Source organism: Melopsittacus undulatus, chromosome 7, assembly GCF_012275295.1.
Source record: "Melopsittacus undulatus isolate bMelUnd1 chromosome 7, bMelUnd1.mat.Z, whole genome shotgun sequence".
NCBI classification, from domain to species: domain Eukaryota; kingdom Metazoa; phylum Chordata; class Aves; order Psittaciformes; family Psittaculidae; genus Melopsittacus; species Melopsittacus undulatus.
The window spans coordinates 72,016,431-72,031,720 of record NC_047533.1 but is presented as its reverse complement, the minus strand read 5'-3'; the positions used below and the strand labels follow the sequence as shown (position 1 = coordinate 72,031,720).

Here is a 15,290-nt window from a genome sequence, read left to right as displayed (position 1 = left end):
CCACAACGCTCCAGTGCGCATGCGTGGGTGCGTGCGCATACAGACACCCGGCCCACCCCTCCGTACCGTCACTGAGTGCTGGCAGTTGCTGGGGCCGCGTCGGAGAGCGGCTCTGGAGAGGGCTCGGTATTTATGCGATTTGTGAATGCGGTGTGAGGTGGGGTTAATGGCTGCTGAGGCAGGTGTGGGCCGTTAGTGTTTGTTGGTGCATAGAGTCCTTTTCCTGTCAGGCGGCGGTGGTGGTATTGGCGCTGTTGCCCCTTCGGACTGAGGGGAAAGTGTGTGGAGGCTCTCCTAGCTGCAGCTGTGGCTTTAACGAGAGAAGTGGCAACTGGTGGGTAAGGGAAGTGTATCTTCTTAATGGTTCTCGTCTTCTTTATCTGCCAGTGAGCTGAACGGCTGAAATAAATGGTGTTTCTCCGGGTTTTTTTTTGGAGCAGGCTTTCTTCGAGCTGACTGAGCGACGGTGAAGTTTCCCACAGGAAACGTGGCTACTGAGCTCAACAGTGGGGGGAGTCAGGTGAGATCTCTGCCAGCGATCAGCATCTCGGGGTGCCCTCTTGCTCCTGACACTTGGCGTGTCGGGACACGTTGTATGCCTTCAAAGCACTACCTGTTAAGCATTTTTGGCTGACAGTGAGATTTATGTAGATAATGCCCCATATTATATTTCTTATTCTCAAACTTGATCTCTTTCAGATCAAAGGCTAAGTATGCTACATGAAATAGACGAGATTTTGGGAGTTACTTCTGACCAGGTATGTGAACTTGTGGAAGGAATTAGTAAGATTTTTTTTTCATAATGAAGTTTTGCAACAGACATCTTTCTGTACATAGACCACAGCCTGCTTCAGAGTGGTTTGGCCTTGCATTGAGTCCATCCTACAACTCTAGAGTTGCTTGTTTTTCCAAGCATAAATAGAACAAAACTATCATAACAGTGAAATTGTGGTGTATTTAGTGCATTTTCAAAAGTTTACTATATGCATGGGGAACATATCCGTGAGAGAACACATGATTTCTCCTTTAGTAGACACTCACTGACTTAATGTTTTTTTTCTAAGAGATTGGTCTCTTGTTAAGAGAGCTTTTTGTGCTGGGTACAGTCAACCTGTCTGAAGGTCTGAACAGAAGCTAGCATATCAGCCATTGCTGATGCGAAGGTGCATGGAAATGAACACTTACACAAACCTCTGATCATTCTTTGAAGAGTGAGATGATTCCCCCTCAGATCCAGTTATGTTTTATATCAGAGCATCTCCAGGAAAAAAAGTTGATTTTTTTTTCAAATTGGGCTACCTAAGTATTTTTGAGCATAAACCTGCAAGTGATCATGTGGGATACTGTGTATTATTACAGTACAGACAAAACAACAGCTTTGGGTTCCATATAAAAATTTAAAACTACGTGCAGTCATGTGCAACTGCTAACATGTAAAATATACCATTACAGGAAAGTGCCCTTGATGGTGGTGTCACGTCAGGATCCAGGATGATGGACCAAAGGTAACTGATCGCAAGTGATAACTGGGAATACTACGAAGTACTTAAAGAAATCATCATGTGCTTTTAAAAGTTTAACCAGGTGAACCTGGTTTTATGTGAATATATTCACAGCTCTGAACTTGTCTGTAGATCTGTAAAAGTGTTCCTGTAGTAGTTGTTTTTAGATACTGTTCTGTTCATTCAGTGAACTAAATATACAACTTTCCTTCTGCAATCTGTAAAATAAAGGATGAGATATGAATGGAGGAATTCTCTAGGCTAAATTTTAAGATAATAAATAGAAGTGCAGCTAGGATTGTGCTGATCTAGGTAACACAGGTAGCTGCTGTCTGTTGAGGTCAGGTGGTTGTTTTTAAAAGTGCTTATTTGACAGTCTTCAACTAAGCGTTGCCTATTAGTAAATTTTTTAATAATTATTGTCATTCATGTTATAAAAATAACCTGTCATTTCTTGTTAGATTTTAAGGTATTATCCTTTTAAACTAATACAGAATTTTCAGGTAATTACTCCCAATTAAAAAATGTCAAGAAGGAAAAAAAGATATTTGTGGAACTACCTTATTTTACATTGTCTTGTAGGCTGCTTTACTGTTGTATGTGAAAGCAGGAGCAGTCTACTTTTCCATCATTTGGTTTTTTATGTGTGCAATACTGATGCTCTCTTACTGCTCATTTATAATGTCACATGTTCTAAGTTCTGTTATAGAGGAAATATGCTGTTGATGATCACATTTTAAAAATAGTAATTATATTTGTTCATTTGATTCTGGTGAATGTCAAGTTTAGATATAAAGAAAAGTGACCGTTCTTTAGATTAAGAATTCCTTAAAGCTCGTTGATTATCAGAGCAATGTTTCAGCATTTACAAAACTTAGCATGTTTTTCAATTTTTTAGCTTGTCAGCTCTAATGAAGGAGTATTATGAACAAGTGGAAGAAATAAGAAAACAGCAGCAGCTTTATTTGGTATGGATGTTCCTAACATTTCAGACTGTAAATTCTTAGTTTTTCATAGTATTGATGTCTAGGCTATTAGTTCTTGTCAGTAAAGGAAAGTCTGCCTTCGCCACACTTCACAAACTTGCTGGACTACAGTCTGCTTAAAATGGACGAATGGAGAGCTTTCAATTAAAAGGTTGTGAGATTGTCCAAATTGCACAGATTACTGTTTGGAGAAGTTTTGTAAAATAGAACATACATGGTTTATATCTCTAGATGTTCTGATGTGGTTGCAGGTATTTTCCCAGGTGACACTCAGGTGAGGCAGCTGTTTCTCTCTTACCTTACAGGTCTGATTTTGGCCGTGCAGTCCAGCTCAGTCCTGCAAATGTAGATGCACCCAGCCTTCTTCATTCTTAATAATTCTTTAGATTCTAATAATTCTTTAAATGTTAATTATCATGGAGATTGGGGTGAAGGGGGACTGTCCACCTTTCAGCAACAGAAAAAAAACTTTTTAATGCTTCATATGATCACTGAAAAGCAAAGTAATGATATGTTTAATATTTAAAACCTGTGGCAACCAGAAAGCAATTTTTACTTGTGATCTACATGCAGAAAGGTTTTGATTTAATGCACTTAATTTGTTAAATTTGTCTATCATAAGGATTATGCAAACACAGTCATGAAGCTTGGCTGATTTCAGAAGGCAATAGAAGCACTATAGTTTTGTTGCACTAGTTAACAAAATGGTCCATTTGACACGTGTAACTGAAGTTTGTCCTCAGTTAATTTTTAAACTGTTTTCTCAAATACTTACTACATGAAAGATGAGAGTTATCCACTGTATCTCTAAAAGAGCTTGAGTTAATAAAGAATCAATCTGTAAGAGCCATAAGAACTCCTAAAGGTTAGTTTAATGCTCATAATAGCTTCTGAATGCTTTAGATATAACAAGACCTGGAATATACAGGACTTAGCAGCTCTTAAATTTAAGTAGCATCCTGTGACTTTCCTTAAAGAATTAACGAAGTTTGTGTCACCTGAATGAGTGCTTACTCTTGCATGTTTTTATGTTAGGTACAAATGAGAGGGATGAGACAAAATCTTGAAAAAGTCACTCGGGAAAATGAAAGGTAAATAACTGCACTTCTGCTTTTCTTGGTTTCTAAACCTTGAAAAGCTTTTTCTCTAGGACCTTGATGTCTTTTGAACCTAGCTAAGAGTTGAAGATTTCATACAGGCTCAATGGGTCAATGCTAGTGCCTTTAAGTGTTTACTGTAGATTACAGCACCATGTTTAGGAAATTTAACTATGTATCTAAAAGAACTAGATGGCAATCTATTTAAAACTGTCCATTATGTTTGTAGAATATAAAAATAGATTTAAATATGACTTAGAAGTAAACAGTATGTACAGATTGAAGGTATAGTGTACTTAAGTTGTTAAAAAAATTCTTGTTAAAGAAATACTTTGCTGGACTTATTTGAATTTCAGGCTGCATGCAGAGTTGAAAGAGGCTATTGAGAAGCAACTGGACGCCTTTCCTTTCGATTCTCTAGGAACTAATGTTATTGCAGATGAATATACAGTGAAAAACCTTCAAGAGCAACTAGAACTGGAAACTCAAGTGTGTGAGATAAAACAGTACAAATGTTTTACTTCTCTTGTGCCTTGGCAGAATAGAGGAAGCTGATTTATCTATTGTGTCAGATTTAAGTTGTTCAGAGTTCCTTGACACTCTTTTGAGGCATTCCGCTGTTCTGTGGCTAAATAAATATGTGTTTGTACTTTCAGCTGAAAGACCTGAAGGAACTTCTTTCCTAGATTAATATACGGTTTTTTAGAGTTAATTTGTGTCTGTGTTTTTTCATAGTTGACTTCACCTGGAAGTCAACCAGACCAGGAAATTAAAGAAATACTTTGTTCAATTAAAATTTTTGTAGTAGAGTAAAAATGGAGGTTAAGACCTCTCTTTAGATAATGATAGATGAAGGTAAATGTGCTATAATGAAATATTTCATGCAAACTATTGTTCTGTAACAGGCAAAGGAGCGAGCAGTAGAGCTTTGGCAGACTCTAGTACAGGAGCATGATCTACTCCAGCAGAAGTACCAGGAACACCTGACTGAAACAGAGATTCACATGGTTGAAATGCAGAAGCATAAAGTAATTTTAATTTAGTTTTGTTAATTTTGGAATCTTTCTATAGTGTAGAGATAATGGGGGTGTGTGTAGTCAAACTGAAGGAGGGAGGTGCCTACCAGTACTATTAGTTATTTTCCATAATAGTTACCTAAAAGTGCATGGTTCATGAGCTACATGCACTGTTATGACTGGAAAATTCTTTATTTCAAATATATGGGCAGGAACTTGCAGAGGACATGGAGTATTCCTGTGTATATATGTATATGCACACAAGATAGTCATGTGCATATAAATGTGTTTGAAATGCAGGGTTGGAAATCGCGATTTTTTTTGCCTTTTTTAATTAAGGGGTGTGTCTGCTACTGTGCTTAGCGAAAATACTTATAATAGCATCATAGTCTTTGTGGCGCTTTAAAGGCACTGCTTATGTTTTCATATTTTGGGAATAAGTATGTATGACTAGTGGAAGAAGGCAATTTATAACTGAGTGAAACTTGGATACATATTTCAGTAGCACATCTAATTATCCAGGTTACTACTTCAACAGATAAAAGCAATCTAATTAAAATCTACAAAGGCAAGTTGAATTTCCTGCAGTGTGTATACATTTTTGGGAAATGTTTTCAGTTGACTAAGAAACTCTATAATTATACACTCTTTATGATGATAATGATTTTAACAAGCTCTGAATTCTCTTTTTAGGATCAGCTGACTGGTTTTCAGCGGTTGACTCAGCAACTTCGCGTAGCCAATGAAAAAAAGGAGTTCGTAAGTAAAACTTCTGAAAAATGACCTAGTAAATTATAGGGGAGGGGATCTACTAGAGCCTCGAAGAAAAGCAAAAAGTCATTCATATATACCTTGTTGAAAAAGAAATTATGCCTTTTAGAATTGCAGACTTTTCTGGAGGTGAGTTAAAAATCAAGTAGTAACAGCTCCTTTTTTCCTTTACTTTGAACATCTGGTCAGCCTGGTTGAGAAGTTAGCTCTTAATATTTTGTGAGCTCTTTCTTCAAGAAGTCAGGTTACACTCATAATTTGAGTATGTGGTGAGTACGCTTCAGTTGCACACATCCAAAGCCACCTCCACAAAGGAAAAATTTAATTATCATCTTTTATACAGGCTATTCTCTGCCACATGTTTACTGATTGTTTGACACTGCTGCCTTCCATGTCTGTTGTAAATCATTTCAAAGATTTTTCTGAGCAATAATCATCTACCAGTGCTTCATCATCTACTTGGATTATGAGACACCTTAGTCTCTAAGATTTAGCGTAGGACTTCCCTGGATTAACAAAAACTTTTAATACTGTAAAAAAATCAAGGTGAAATCCTGACCTACTGTAGGTAGTCTACTGTCTTTTAACTTTATCACTGGAACCCTTTTTTCCTCAGATGTGACCTCCTGTTAAAATATTAGCCAGATTTCTTTGGTGTGAAATAGTATAGGTATGAAGGAAAGATCATTGCATTCTTTGTCATGGTGCCTCTGCTATTGAAACTTCTTTGTTGCCATCTATTCCTTTTCCCCACTTTTGTATTCTGTTCAAAGCCAGTGAAATCTTTAAATGTTGACACTTTCTTTAGCATATCTAATCATTCTTATAGCTCACCTTTAAATTCTTTCCAATTGTGTTGTCATTCTTGAACTGTGGTGCTGGAAACAGTACAATATTCCAATTGAGCCCTTACTAATGTTGTGTAGTATATTGCAGATTACTACAGAACTGTATCTTGCAAGCAGTTGTCCTGTTAATAAAAGCAAAATAACAGTCTGAGAGGAAGTTGTGTATTATGTAATTTCAAAATTCACTATTCTATAAAGATAGATTCTTTAGAGTTATTGGGAGGTAGCTGCCTAAAAAAAAAAATCAGACAAATAAAATTATGAGCTTTTGAAGCAGTTTTGCTGAGGGTTTTGAGGTTACAGGCTGTTAAATCTGCTATTATGACATCAGTAGTAGGTACCTAAAAAGACAATCACTGAATGCTTAAAATCATAAAATTGGAAAGAGATGATATGGAGAGGAGTCGAGTAAAATACATGAACTCTTGGAAAGAGATGAAACAGATGATGTTAGTATAAAGGTAATCCATTTGTCCTATCCAAATTATAGGCATATGGTAATTCATACTCTTATCAAAAAATAACCAATAGGTGTAAAGATATCATGGGATAAGGAAACATGCCCTTTCTTGAACTAACAAACTGAAAAACAGGAAATAAAGTCAGCAAATAGTCAGATTTTTTTTAATGTGGTCTAATAGCTGTATTTCCTAGATGTGCTCAGTTTAGAGGTGTTCAGCATATTTATAAATTAAATGAGATTCGGTATTGAGGCAGGTGTTAACTGCTGATGACAAGCTAATTAGGATAGTGAAAACTAAACTGCAGAAATTTGCAGATCTCATTATCTTGAGTATCTGAGTGAATTTCATTGGACATTGGTATTAAAAACAAAATAATGCATGTGGGCAAGAAGGAGCTTTCATTTTGCCTACTCTGTGATGGTCTTGAAATTAACTGTTACCACTCAGAAGAGGTATTTTAGAAGTAGGAAGTGTCTGAAAACAATTCTCAGCAACAGTCAAAAAAGCAACAAGGATGTTAGCAATTATTAGGAGATGGGGTAAAGAATATATTGTGTCTAAGTCCAAAATATAATTGCATCTTGAATGCTGCCTGCAGCTGTTGTCATCTCTAATATCTTAATGTAAGGTATATGTAAGATCCAGAAAAGGCTAGTAGCGTAACAAAACCAGGAAATGATTCTTAAATGATAAAGCAGTTGAAGGAAAATGCCTGCTCTTGCTGGCATAGAAAAAAATGGAGTAGCAATTGCTCATTGTTTGTTGTCTCTGCTTTCCATGTGTTCTACTATTCTGTTCATTGTCATAAGGTATTCCAGGCACCTAAGCTAGATGCAAATGCAAACAGTTGGTCTGAGGTATTACAATTCTCATCTCAGGAAGTTTCTATGCTACCAAAATATGGGGGGGATTAAGTAAGATCACTTCTGTTTGCCTTTCTAAAATACTCTATCTAAACCTTGGAGATGAGCCACAGTGTTAAATAGACCTTGCTGGCTATTTTAATGGTATTATATTCTGTAGAAGTGCCCTGTCACAATTCTAAACATCTGTTTTCAATACTATAAGGAACACGTTAAATGTATCTTCTTATTTTGCAGACTAATCAACAGCTTCTGCAAATTGTAGCACAACAAAATGTGGAACTACAGGACCAACAAAAACAACTGAGGTATAAACCAGGCAATTAAAAATTATTAATTATCTGTTCTATAGCTTTTTCTAACCTGCTTCTATATCATGGGCCTTGTTTGTACTGTAAACTGCCTTGATAATGATAGTTACAATGGTTTCAGTTAAAGTCTCTTAAGTTTGTTAGAACTGTGTGCATCATTAGTGTTGGGGTAGCATATTTCCAATTAGCATTATTTGTCTCAGCTCTTTCCTGAAATATTCAATATTTGACTGTTGGTTTAAAAAGAGCAAAGTGTCAGTATCACAGCAAAATTTACTCTGGAGATAAGTTTTCAGTAGAAGACAATTTGCTCAAAATCCAGTGACATAATTACTCATTAACATTCTGAAATTTGAACGTTCAAAGTAGTTTTAAATTTGAATGGTGTTAATAAAATTGCCGTTCACTGTTTCTCAATAAAGAGCAATAAAATGTGGGCTCTTTGGCAATTAGAAGTAAGAAGAGTGCTAACTATATTCCTGAAGTATATCAAGGAAAATGAGGAAAATAGCTGACACAATTCTATGATTATTTGTATTTACAGCCAGAGTCTGTTCAGTGCCAGTTTACTGTATCTGTTAACCCTTCTAATTAGTGATGGTTGAGGTAAAAGTAAAATTTCAGTAACCAGTGGATTTGTCGAATGACAATAAAAAGGAAATGGATTCATTATCAACTAGGGATGATTATTTTTTTCTTTTATAGCATTACCCTAAAACTTTAAATAAGCTCCTTAAAACAAACATTTATGTTTATAGGTATAAAATTTATAATGTGCTTAAATTTGGATTCAAATTTTCCTTTGATTTTTAGATACTGTAATTTCCTTCAGTATTGTGATTAAAATATTTAATATAGTTGGACTGCTGTGATTTTGTTAGGTGGTTTCTATTTTTTTTTTATCACCCCCAAAATGGTAAAAATTACTCCTATTTTTATATAAACAGTTAAAGATGACTCTTTGTGTGCATGCGCTCAATTTTGTATGCAGTTTTTGCAAGCAGTGCTGGTATTGAGAAACCTAGGTTGGCTGCATCAGACCTTTTCTCTCCTCTTTTCTGAACCCACACAAAATATTGCATGAAAACCAGCTGCTATCTGTTGTAGTGCTAAGTGGTTGTCACTATAAAGATTGGGTATTACACGAATTTCAGCATCTGTTTAATGAATCTAGTTGTACTATTCATCGATATTAACGTTACTGTGTCACAAAACCCACATTTAAAGGTACAGGTTGAGGGTGAATGAATAGATTTATTAGTGTTGAATATTGGCCATGGTTGAATATTTATTAACCAATTTAAAAGGGTGGTTTTTTTTAAGATTGGATGCATCCAAGCTTTCTTGCTGTTAGAGCAATAAAAATTAGCTGCTTCCACTATTAAGCTTTCATGCCAATTGGTACAGTATCGTTTACTTGCTAGAATAATTTTGTTTTAAACAGTATTTAATTTTACATTTCCTTTTGTACTTTTTGGACTTTGTAAGCAGGTTCTGGTCCTACAAAATGCCAAGTTATCTTAATCACTAAAAATGTGTTTTTGAGAGGGACTTCTTAGGACCTCTCATTTTTATTAGTCAAGATTTTTCTTTGGAAAAACTGTTTTCATAAATCATGTTTTGGAAAACAAGTGTTATGACAATCAAAGATTAACATGGTACTTGGGGTATTTGCCAAAATAAAATATTTCCAAACTTAGTCATCACTGGCAATTTGCTTGTGCTACTGTTCTTAGAAGGGAAATCACATTTTCATATCCCTACTTTTTTGGAAATCTCTTTCTTTGCAGAGGATATTAGCATTGAATTACTGTTTTGATTTCTCATTCAGCTGTAAATCTTTGCTCTTGCATTGACATGCTTACAGTGACTCATGTAATAAGTGGGGCTGAAAGCAATTAGCATAAACTGAACCTATTTTGGATATTCAGTAAATGTCTAAATTCACTCTAAGGTCTCTCACCCACAGTCATGAGATTTAATATTTCCTTTCAAGCTGCTGTTTTAGAAGTCTTTCTGGAACTATTTAATCTGGCTGGCAGTGATCATGAGCAACCTTTGTCATTGTTACACTCCCTTATAGCATTCTCAGTTTTGGGAAAAGAAGATCTTGGAGGATTTTTGCATCTAATTATGGGCTCTGATTACACTTGCGTCCTCTCGGATCAGCTAGAAGTTCTTGTAACCCTGAAAAGCGGTGCTGTTATATTTGTAAAGCTAATGATAGCAGCTCTGTATGGCTCCAAAAGTGCTGCAGTGATTTCTTTCAGAAAAGTCTGGTGTATTTTACAACTTGTTTATCTTAACATGAAGTTACATAGGTGTAGTTTGCATGGATTATATAGCATATATTACATACAATTCCAATCCTTTAGATTGTTTTTAATAGATATACATTAATTTATGATGGTAGAATAACAAGTTGGGAGAGGAAAAGTAGTTTTAAAATAAACCAAACTTTGTGTATAGGAGAATTTAGGTTTGATTTAGGTTTGTGTGGCCTAGATTGAATAATAATGGAGATTTTGATATTGCTGAATTTATAAATGTGTTTTGATAAACTTTAGATACTTTAAAATTAATTATATCAAAGTATGCAATCTGATGTGTAGCCATGAAACACTTTAAACATGCTCCTGACATATTGTCATGCTGTGTCTCCAGTACTTGTGCCTAAAGGAATACTGCTAGATTAAGATTTGGCAAGTAATTCTTGAAAAAGAAGACAAAATGAAGAATTCTGCTGGTAGTTATTTCCAGCTTGATGTTAGCTTTTATTCTTTGATCAGACCTTACCCAAAATAAAAAACTGAAATTTGTGCAAAAACTCCCTAAGAAGTGCTTAAGGACTAAATCAGTGCTTCTCATCAATGTTAACATAAACTGAATTTAAATGAACTACATTGTACTATTTATTTACTATTATACTAGCTATTGAAGGGCCATAATCTGCCACTCTTAGAGACATTGTAATATTTGATGTATTTCTGTAGAGAATTGAGGTTTGAATAGATTTCACTTATATGGTAGAGTTTTTACTGAGACATTTATTTGTGCTTTAGTGTTTCAAAGCTCTGTTGTATACAGCTAATCATTTAGCTCACTGTATTGCTGTTCTTGTTATTGAATTACCTACTAGCAGCTGTCTCTGGAGAGGAGATGCTTAACAGCCAGTGACCTAATGGTCTTTTCTGGTGGCTTGAACTGTTGAGTTTTACTGAGGGTATTAAAAATGTTTTCATCTATATGCTAATGAAATATTTTAAAAGATTGGTAGATAAAGTATATAAACTAAGAAAACCGGCATTGCTAGGGTCTGTAGCTGCATTTCAGAATCTTAATGCTTTTAAACAGAGAACTTGCCAAGGTTATGTTAAAGATTTATTGCACAGCGAAGAATGAAATCTGCATCTTTAGAATTAATTTGTTGCCTATTAAACACGCACCTCTGAATTTTATCTGAATCTGAATTTGTTCTTTAAAACTCATTTTTTATATTTAAGCTTTTTTAAGTTTTATGACTTTTTTTTGTTTGCTTCTCCTTATGCTGGGTTTTAAAGTTTTGGTTTACAGCACATTTTAAATATCTGCGGGAAAATAACTTAATGTCCTCATAAATTTAACAGTACTTTTTGTGGGAGAAAGGTGCATAATTCAGATGGAGTAAGATCAAACTTCTGGACCTGCAATGAGGACCATATGTCTGGAAATAATGTTTTTTAACTTTGTTTTTTGCTTTTAAAAGAAGCTGTAACAAAATCAGCTTTTCTGATTAATTAAACTGTAATTAAGTATTTGCTGTGGAATTGCTGGGATTATGTATATCTTGCTTAAGATTTTCATGTAGGTATAATATGTTCTTTTATGTCATTAAATCAAAGTTACTATAAGGATTGTTTTGCTTCATATTGATTATTTAAATATTTTCTAGCTTCTTTTGTTACTATTGGCGCTCCAGTTTGTATTACCTTATCAAATATATTTGCTCTTTTTTAACTGCATCATACATGCTGTCATTGGTCTTTAGCCTAATATGCAGCCTGAATAATTGGGTTACACTCCAGGTGAAGGACTCAGTCTTTCTGCTCTCAGGTTACAGTAGGAGGGTTGCCCATTTCAATAAGCTTTTCTACGTAGGAGGAAGTCTGATTCATTAACTAGTCCTCATGTCAAACCTATTCAAGTTACAAAGCACATCAGTTAAATTCTTCGGAAGTGGTTAAATGATTTTTTTTTTAATTCCTAGTTAGGTTGCTATAAAAAGTGAAATCTAATTCTGTGAATGATTTTTCTATGAAGTATGTGCTGCCAGTTATATTTAAGCTGACTGAATGACTTGAAGTTCTTGATTGCCTTGTCCTCTCAAATATGTAATCAACACATACACCTTCTTGTTAGAGGTCTTAAAGAAGTCATTTTCACAGAACAATTGTTTAATGAATCTGTTGTTCCTCTTTCACTATGCCACACAGTAAGAAGGAGAAGGGGGAACAGTTCTCTGCCCTGTAGGAGTAGTGTTATGAAAGTTGACTGCACTTCACAGCTATTTCAACAAAGTTGTAATTGATCCGGGGTTTTTTTCCCCTGTCATAATTGTAATGTAATTCATAGACTGTTTTCTTTATACAGGCAAGCCAGAAAAGATGAGCAGGCAGCAAATGTTAAGGTTGATGAAATGACCAGATCAACAGAAAGGCTTCAAAGCCAATTGGAGAGAAAGGTACTTTAGAGAAAGGAATAATTTTCTATCGCACTTGAATGGTTAGTAACTTACCTGAATGCTGACATAAAATTAATCACAAGTTGTTCTCTAGCTTGTTTTATGTTAGTACATACTTATTTTGTTCAGGGAAGGTCAGATGATGTCTGGATAATGCATACATTCTTTCTAGGAAGAAAAGATGTTATTTGACCAGCAAAGAGAAGCAGCATATGGCAGACACTTGTATCAAATGCAGACTAGGATAAAACAACTAGAAGCAAGGTAACAATTACTCCTTGGGTGTTAATCACACAATACATGCAAGTTTAACTACTGTGGGTTTTTTCAGCCTCTGAGCAGCTCTGTTTTCTCAAAATACAGGTGTCTTATGCTTGGCTGCTCTCAATCTTGTTGTATTCTGCAGCCTTTCAGAACAGCTTCTGATTTCAGTGTTTTTAAAATGATAAACAGGCCACCTGATTTTACTGACTGTAATGGAGAAAAAATGAGGCATATATGCTTCGTTCTAGTACATAAATTCTAGTTACTCAACTCTTGTTAGCTTTGGGTGGAACTTTAACAAAAAACATTGATACTGAAGTTTGAAAATGTTTATGTAAACTAAAAGGTTTTGAAGTGATTTCTCCCCCCCCCCAGTGTTAGATAGGCTTTGTTTTGAGGTGTTAGTTCAGCAATATTTACACAGAAAAAGATAATGATATTGTTAAAGCTTGTTTCTTAACAATAAATGCAAATTACAAAAGCAGCTTGAATAAGTTTGAGCTAAGGAGTAGAACTTAAATTCCAGCACTGTCTACTGGAAGAGGTAAAGACTGGGGTGCTTTTGCATGGATTTTTTTCCCCTTCATTTTCAAGGATAAGGCACTTGGCTGAGCACGGTGATTTTTGATTCAAGTATCACAAACTTTAAGTTAATTCAAGTTGTTGAATTATTAACATTAGTCAAATCACCTGATAGTTAATAATATGTAAATTTCTTACTGAAATAATTGTGTGACTGTTCATCTTCCATTCTTGGCCAGCCTTGCAAGCATGACTCTTCAATAACTCTAGAACCCAAATAATTACTAGGGAACCAACCTTGTAAATCTGTGGTCAAGTACTGTCTCAAGTTGTTGCACAGGCTAGCAAGGCTACCTCTACCTGATGAATTTCGCTGGCCTTAGCATTTTGGAGGATCTTAAGTTTATTTTAGAATGTCTGAAGCAATTAGCTCATTTTATGGTTTTCTGTAAGTTTTTGGTCTTGCAAAAATTGGGCTTTGATTCTACAAAAATACAATGGTTGTCTCTGTTTCCTGAAGTGCTTTCAATGGGTATTTAGAACCATGAACTTCATTGAACCAGCAGTACTTGTGGAACTTCTTGAGATTTTTTTGAGGATACCTCTGAGGGTTTCTTGCTCTTTTTCATGCTTACCACTACTGACAATCATAATTAAACAAGATTTTCCAAGCTGTTGTAAAATTACCACTGGTTTCTTGTTCTAATGGTATAGCTGCAGCTTCATTGCTCACATCCAGTCATCCCATTTCCTCCACAGAGGAAAACTATTCCTTCTGGGGCTGTTATATTCTGTTTAATATAAAACATATACAGTGATGTATCCCTAAGTAGCAACATTCTTCTAAGGATCTTCTGAGATTAGGTATCTGAGTTAACTCTTTTAGTTCTGTTTGTTTCTAGGGCTCATGAATATTAAGCTCAAAGACTCTGTTCAAAAACAAGCAGAAAACCAGGAATACAGTTTTGGCAACTTATAAATACATCTTATTAGTTTAGATTGCAAGTTTTAGTGTCTTAATTAACCATCTTATTGTTAAATTAGTAAAATTATGACTATCTTGTAGATTAAGCATTGCTGTACAAGATGATCAACGCCAGAGAAAAGAAAGAGCAGCCTGGGAGAAACAAACTGTGGAACTTCAGAAAGAGATTGCTAATCTAGTAAGGGCAAAGCAAGATGCTGCTGCAAAAATCCAAGATTACATACATCTCTTAGAAGAAGCTAACCTACAAAAAAGTTGGGTAAGGCAAATGTTGAAGATATTTCTTAGTTATTAGAATACTTTAATCACTTACAGTTGTGAGGTGCATACACAACCAAGCTGCATGTCTGTTGTACTAAAATTACTACAAGTGCATTCCGAAAAGGTGTCTGAGCAATCAGTGGGTGAAGTGTGCAGTCAGGAAGAATTTGCCAAGGTGTTTATTCATGTATTATAAAATGGCAGAAGAAATTAAAATGTGCCATACTGGTTGCTGAATTTAGTCTTACCAGACAAAAAATGGTTTAGGAGGTAGTGTGGATGTCTCTAAAGAACATACTTGCACAATCCTCTGTGGTGCTCAATACAATGAATAGAATTTGCAGAATGAATGCAGAGTGAATAAAGATGCCTTTAAACATAGTGCCACCTTCATGTGCAGTTTTGATCAATCCATTTCAGGAAGACATAGAAACAAGGAAGTATAGGAGAAGTCAACAAAGAAAACTAGACTTTTTTTTGTATACTATACGTGATTAAACTGTCATAGCCTGAGGGGTATGCCAAAAGTATATAGATATGAAAATGGTCAAATTCAGGACAGGCCAATCCACCACTTCCTAAAGAACAGGGTCTAATCCAGCAAGTCTTGATGTGTCTGTTGATCAATATAAAAAATCCTTTTTCCCAGTTCTTAACTTTACAGAAGTCTGTTCTTTGCC

At 35.2% G+C, this 15,290-nt stretch overlaps 1 protein-coding gene across 6 annotated transcripts in view; it reads left to right on the top strand.

Moving 5' to 3' along the window:
• The first annotated feature begins 51 nt into the window (after positions 1–51).
• Positions 52–15,290, top strand: part of LOC101873387 (sodium channel and clathrin linker 1) — a 30,244-nt gene continuing 15,005 nt past the window's right edge. For 2 of the 6 annotated variants that reach the window (XM_031043388.2, XM_031043390.2), the window contains exons 1-13: positions 63–334; positions 441–520; positions 700–758; positions 1,453–1,505; positions 2,401–2,470; positions 3,524–3,579; positions 3,942–4,074; positions 4,491–4,613; positions 5,295–5,360; positions 7,785–7,855; positions 12,488–12,578; positions 12,751–12,842; positions 14,431–14,608. In XM_031043388.2, coding sequence (XP_030899248.2) covers positions 714–758; positions 1,453–1,505; positions 2,401–2,470; positions 3,524–3,579; positions 3,942–4,074; positions 4,491–4,613; positions 5,295–5,360; positions 7,785–7,855; positions 12,488–12,578; positions 12,751–12,842; positions 14,431–14,608 — 978 coding nt within the window. In that variant the 5' untranslated portion in view covers positions 63–334; positions 441–520; positions 700–713. Of the gene's footprint in view, positions 339–440; positions 521–699; positions 759–1,452; positions 1,506–2,400; positions 2,471–3,523; positions 3,580–3,941; positions 4,075–4,490; positions 4,614–5,294; positions 5,361–7,784; positions 7,856–12,487; positions 12,579–12,750; positions 12,843–14,430; positions 14,609–15,290 lie in introns of all 6 variants that reach the window. The other 4 variants (XM_031043384.2, XM_031043386.2, XM_031043385.2 and 1 more) reach the window with 4 other exon arrangements.